This window comes from Olea europaea, chromosome 5 (genome assembly GCF_002742605.1).
Source record: "Olea europaea var. sylvestris chromosome 5, O_europaea_v1, whole genome shotgun sequence".
Classification (NCBI taxonomy): Eukaryota; Viridiplantae; Streptophyta; class Magnoliopsida; order Lamiales; family Oleaceae; genus Olea; species Olea europaea.
Genome location: NC_036241.1, coordinates 4,291,043 through 4,296,652, shown reverse-complemented (window position 1 = coordinate 4,296,652; position 5,610 = coordinate 4,291,043). Strand labels below are relative to the sequence as shown.

General features: G+C 33.1%; 1 protein-coding gene across 1 annotated transcript; it reads left to right on the top strand.

The window, feature by feature from the left end:
- The first annotated feature begins 1,718 nt into the window (after positions 1-1,718).
- On the top strand, positions 1,719-3,531 carry LOC111394451 (thaumatin-like protein 1). The gene is made up of 3 exons (XM_023020280.1): positions 1,719-1,897; positions 1,969-2,653; positions 3,207-3,531. Exons 1-3 carry the CDS (start codon positions 1,831-1,833, stop codon positions 3,385-3,387), a joined length of 933 nt encoding a protein of 310 aa, XP_022876048.1. The 5' UTR covers positions 1,719-1,830; the 3' UTR covers positions 3,388-3,531.
- The last annotated feature ends 2,079 nt before the right edge of the window (positions 3,532-5,610 follow it).

The following is a 5,610-nucleotide window of genomic DNA, read 5'->3' as shown; positions in this document are numbered from 1 at the left end:
TACATGTAAGTGAATAAATTATTATACTTTACAAGACCTCAAAACGTGTTACTAGTCCTCTCCTCTTCTCTCTCTCTCTTCTCTCTCTCTCTCATTATGGAGTGAATTACCCAAATGGTCACTGAACTTTGTAAAAAGTTTCCATGGGATCACTGAATTTTAAAAATATCCAACTAATCACTGAACTTTACAAAAGGATTCCACAAGGTCACTGAATTTTAAAAATCACACAATTCATCATTGAACGTTACAAAAGGTTTCCCAGGGATCACTAACCCTTGGGAAACATTTTGTAAAGTTCAGTGACTCCGTTGAAACATTTTGCAAAATTCAGTGATGAATGTAGTGATTTTTAAAATTTAGTGATCCCGTGGAAACCTTTTACAAAGTTCAGTGATGAATTGGGTAATTTTAAAAATTTAGTGACCCCGTGGAACCTTTTTGTAAAGTTCAGTGACCATTTGGATAGGTCACTCCTCATTATGTGAACACAAATAGAGGACTTCACCACAAAAATAGGAAACAAAAATATCATCTTTCTTCGAAAAATCCACTCCACCCTTGTCAACATCGCCAGATGTAAGTTGCAATATAGGAACTCGTTATGATAGAAATAGTTATCATTTATAATCTCAATGAAAGAAAAGTAGAAAGAAATCCAATAATTCCACAAAAACTTTTTCTTAATATAATTTTAATTTCTTGTTGGCACAAAAACTTATCTAAACGAAAAGTAAGATATTGATGTAATTTATTTGACATGAAACCTTCCTTTTTATGTGATTTTTTTTTTTTTTTTCTCTTTGATGATTATATGATGTAATTGGCTATCATGAAGTGCATTACACGGAAGCAAAGGTTGCCTTTGGACTCTTTGAAGCTATATCTTTTTACTATTTTATTATAAATATTTTTAAGTAAAACCCACCAAAATAAAATAAAAAACTTTCTCTGTGAGAACTAGAAACCGAATTGGAGTAGGCTATTGGGCAATGCAATACATGAAAATAATCCCTCTCACACTTTGAAGAAAAACTAAAATATTTTCTTACAAAAGAATAAATGAAAATCTCTAAATATTTTGAAAAAAATGAAAGTCCACAACTTGTTGGATTGTCTCTCTCCTTGATGATGAGATAAATTTGGAGCTACCCAAAATCCAATTGGTTGTCAACTTTAATTGTAGCTTAGTTGCTCCATTAAATCGTAGAACTAGTTCACAGAACATGCGATGTTAACCTGAAAAACTATGTAAATTACTATGACGAAACATATATATTTATTTAAAGTATATCTTCGACCATTGAAATTATATTAAGAAAAAGTTTTACACATTCTTAATATATTATGTTTAGTGCATGCTTTGATACCTTTTGTGAGCGACAAAAGATTTATCTTATCTAAAAGTTAAAAATACTCAATAAAAAATATATTTCTTCAAATTTTATTTTTAATAAATTATTGAAAACGACTATCCTTTCATTTTATTGACATTTGTCTCGTTTTTTCTTTTTCCATTTTGGTGCAAGAGAGGCCCATATAGTACAAAAACATATATCATAACAAAAATAGTACAAAAAATAAGTATAATATATGAAAAGTAATAAAGCATTTTACAATTAAAAACAATGAAGCATAGATAGCTTCATCTTGAAGTGATTCAATGTATAGGTGAGACCCTTGTTGTCTATATATAGTAAGTTCATTCCGCGTAAAAAGAATTCTTTCTCACTACTTTCTCTCGATTTCATCCCATAAACTGCATCATTTCTTCACAGAACAAAATTTGAAATTTTGATCATCTCTTCACAAATCAGTAATCTTCTCCAAATGTCCTCAAAATTTTCTTCTCATTTCGATTATATTACCCTCGTTTTTCTACTGATCTTCGGCAAAGGTATTACTGTTAATAATCTTCGATTTAATTTCCATTTTCTGCCATTTTGATTTACGGGATTTCATTTTCAGGTTCTTTAGGGGCTACGTTTACATTGACGAATCGATGTGATTATACAGTATGGCCCGGAATATTGGCAAATGCTGGTAGTAGTAAATTGGACAGTACCGGATTCGAACTTCCGTCCGGCGGGACCCGGACGTTCCAAGCTCTGCCGGGCTGGTCGGGGAGGTTTTGGGGCAGAACCCATTGCACATTTGACCCGAACACCGGCCAAGGAAGTTGCGCTACCGGTGATTGCGGCTCCAATCAGGTGGAATGCAATGGAGCCGGCGCAGCGCCGCCGGCTACCTTAGCCGAATTCACGATAGGGTCGGGTACGAATTCGGGTGCCCAGGATTTCTACGATGTTAGCCTTGTTGACGGATACAACTTGCCAATGATAGTCCAGCCGAAAGGAGGGTCGGGCGCCTGCGGTTCAACCGGGTGCATAACTGATTTGAACCGGATGTGCCCGAATGAGTTGCGGGCCGGTGACGGGCATGCATGCAAGAGTGCATGTGAAGCGTTTGGGAATCCAGAATACTGTTGCAGCGGCGCGTATGGTTCACCCACTACCTGTCGGCCATCAACTTATTCTGAGATTTTCAAAACTGCATGTCCGAGATCGTATAGCTATGCATACGATGATGCTACGGGTACATTTATGTGTAGTGGGGCAAATTATGAAATCACGTTCTGTCCCTCACGTACGAGGTAAACTAAATCAAAAGATATTTTTTCATATGTAAGTTAAGATTTGCTTTCGAAAAAAGGAAAAAAAATGCTAAATTTGTTAGTAAAAAAAGAATAATTTTGAAATGTTATTAGACAAAATAAGTAACTTAAAAATTTTGTGTTCATTTTCATAATCTTTTGATCATCTTTCTTTGGTCGAGACAATAATTTCATGTTAGTAATCATTTTGTTGATATCAATCACATTATGTCTCTGTTTCATTCAGATAAAAATCATATTTTTAATAGATTTTGATAGAAATAAATGAAATGTGTGCTTAACAAGCTGTGGTACCCAATAAATTTTGAACAACTAATCATACATGGCTAAATTTGGAACTTCATAGAGCAAAGGGTTGTTCATTTGTCCTACTAGTAAAGCATAGGAAACAAAAAGGAATTGATTTCGTCCTTGCCTCGTAGTTTCACTCTTACTTTCTCCTTCTATTATATTTGTAAATGGCGAATAGCAAAATTGACATTAGGTTGCTATCATACATAAATGATGTACTTTTTTGAAACTTTTCCTGCAGTCTAAAATCTTCAAGAGACCCTTCCTCGCCGGAAACCGCCACCGGAACAACCATCGGCAGCAACCTCTCATCATGGCTGCCAAATTTTGTCACAGGAGATTCTTCAAGAACCATGCCAAATTTTGCCTTGCATTTTACTCTTTTTGTAACCTTTTTCATACTCCTTTTTCTTTACATATAATTCACAAACACTTTACACTTCACATTCACGTCATAGTCACATTGCTAGCAAGGCCAATGTAAATACATATTGTAAAGCACAATTTTCCAAGACGTTTGTATAGAAACCTAAATTATTTCAAATTTTGTTTTGCTTTGCAATGAATTTGTCCATTATGATTGGTGGGTGCTCCTTAACAAAGATTGTCAATTGTATGATCTTTGCTACAAAATATATATTATGGGATCATATTGTCTTACATGTGGACCCTCTATTGTTTAGATAATAATATATATTCGAGGCTCGAAAAATACTTCATGTTAAATTGATCCACACGCGTCTTTCTTAATGTGTTAACGGGATTATGTCATTCTCATGAACAAGAGTTTATTTAATTTTATGTAATATATATTCAAACTATTTTAATTAATTTTCTTTTGATTTATGCTCAATGTGTTAATGTAAAATCTTGACTCACTATTGTTGATATTAGTGAAAATGATTTATCAAAGTACTAGTAAGTACAAATGAATGCAGGAATGGCAATATTCATTATTCTTGGTAAGAAAGACATGTTGGAAAGTTTCTGATTGTTTCATTATTGTTGGAAATTACGAGAGGCAGAATCTGAAAATTCATACAAATATAAATTAAACAGTAACGCATGAAATGGAGAATATAGGAATCAAAATGAAACCACAAAGGAGAGAATAAATTTGGAAATTAAAGACCGATCATGTTATAAACACTGTCATAAAGTAATATTTGTACCCTCTCGACTTTGAGATTACTTATAGGATACACTAACAAATAGCTCAGAGGATCAACAAGAATTGAAGCGGAAGCATATCTAAAAATTTACGGCACAGAGACGAATTTTGTAGCCCTTTACACGACTAAGAACGTGACGCACATGCATGATCGTTTCTATTTGCCCAAACAAACATTAGCTACCAGATTTGGTAACCCCACAAAGATTATCATTACTTGTAATAATGTTTATTTTTTGGTTAAACCAAAGAGGATTTGACATTTATCAATTAATTATTGTAAAGAAGAAGAAAAGGAATCTTCGAATTATATATTTTTCCACTTAAAAGTTAAAAGTAGAGGTCAAAAAAGGCAGAAGACATTGGCAAAATTATTGTTCATTTGTGCCCGTGTGTATTCCCTTGGGAACTTTTTACTTTCATGAGCAGTTGTTATTACTTATTATCCATTTTGCATTTATAGAATGGAAATGGCATATGCTACTCAATGCAAGTGTGTTGTCGAGGATAAAATCTTATGTCGCTTAAGTATGAAAATAATAATCAACACACAAGGGTTTTAAGATTAAACTTTAAGATTCAATAAGGAACTCAACTGAATAATTCATTGATGCACTACATCCATATGCAACACGTGTATACTATTTTTATCGGTAGTTGGGTCAAGTTTTGTGTGATGCTAGTTTTCAAATATTCAGAGAGATAAGAGTGGGCGTTGTTTCTTGGACGTCAGAAGTGAAATATACAACATCAACACTATTCCATGTCTCGAGAGTTTGCAAATCTTGACATTTTGAATCTTCATCAATGATTGTGGCTTTGAGGCTCAAATTTGACTATAATTATCATATTTAGCCCATGTTTGTGAAGGATTAAAATTCATATTTTAATTTAAGTTAAAGTCAATAATCAATTTTTAACCACACATTTCATGTGATCCACAACTTTTTTTAACCATATATTTTATCAAATATTTATCAAAATTTACTTAAAATCTGATTTTAATTTCTATCAAACAATACCTTAATTTACCAATGGAAAATTTATCCTCACAAAAAGCTCCTAGATTTCACTTGTTTGTCAAACTTTTGTGCTATGTACCTAAGCAAACCCTACTTTTAACCTCACCATGCACTCAACAATTCCCTTTTTCCTTGCATTTCATGATCTGATCAATAAGCCTTTTTTAAAAGATTGCATCATTTATATCATGACAATAATCTGTTAAATTCCACATCAGTTGTCTCTGCATTTCTTGAAATCTTATCTTAACTAAAAAGACAAGACTCAATTCTTTGTCTGCAAGCTTGTAATGGACTCAGCAGATTAATCTTTTGCTGCTCAAGTCAACTACTTTTAACAGGGAAGATGAGTATGATAACCACTTCCCACTTCATCTTATATTGTTTCATGCCAATCCATTCTTAAGGCCAACATAATTTATAAGTAAATTATTGGGCTCCATTTTTTTTTT

Excerpts from the sequence above, each read along its gene's own strand:
- LOC111394451 (XM_023020280.1), top strand. The coding sequence starts at position 1,831 with ATGTCCTCAAAATTTTCTTCTCATTTCGATTATATTACCCTCGTTTTT. Across the intron at positions 1,898-1,968 it reads TCTACTGATCTTCGGCAAAG|GTTCTTTAGGGGCTACGTTT; the intron begins GTATTACTGTTA and ends TTTCATTTTCAG. Across the intron at positions 2,654-3,206 it reads TTCTGTCCCTCACGTACGAG|TCTAAAATCTTCAAGAGACC; the intron begins GTAAACTAAATC and ends CTTTTCCTGCAG.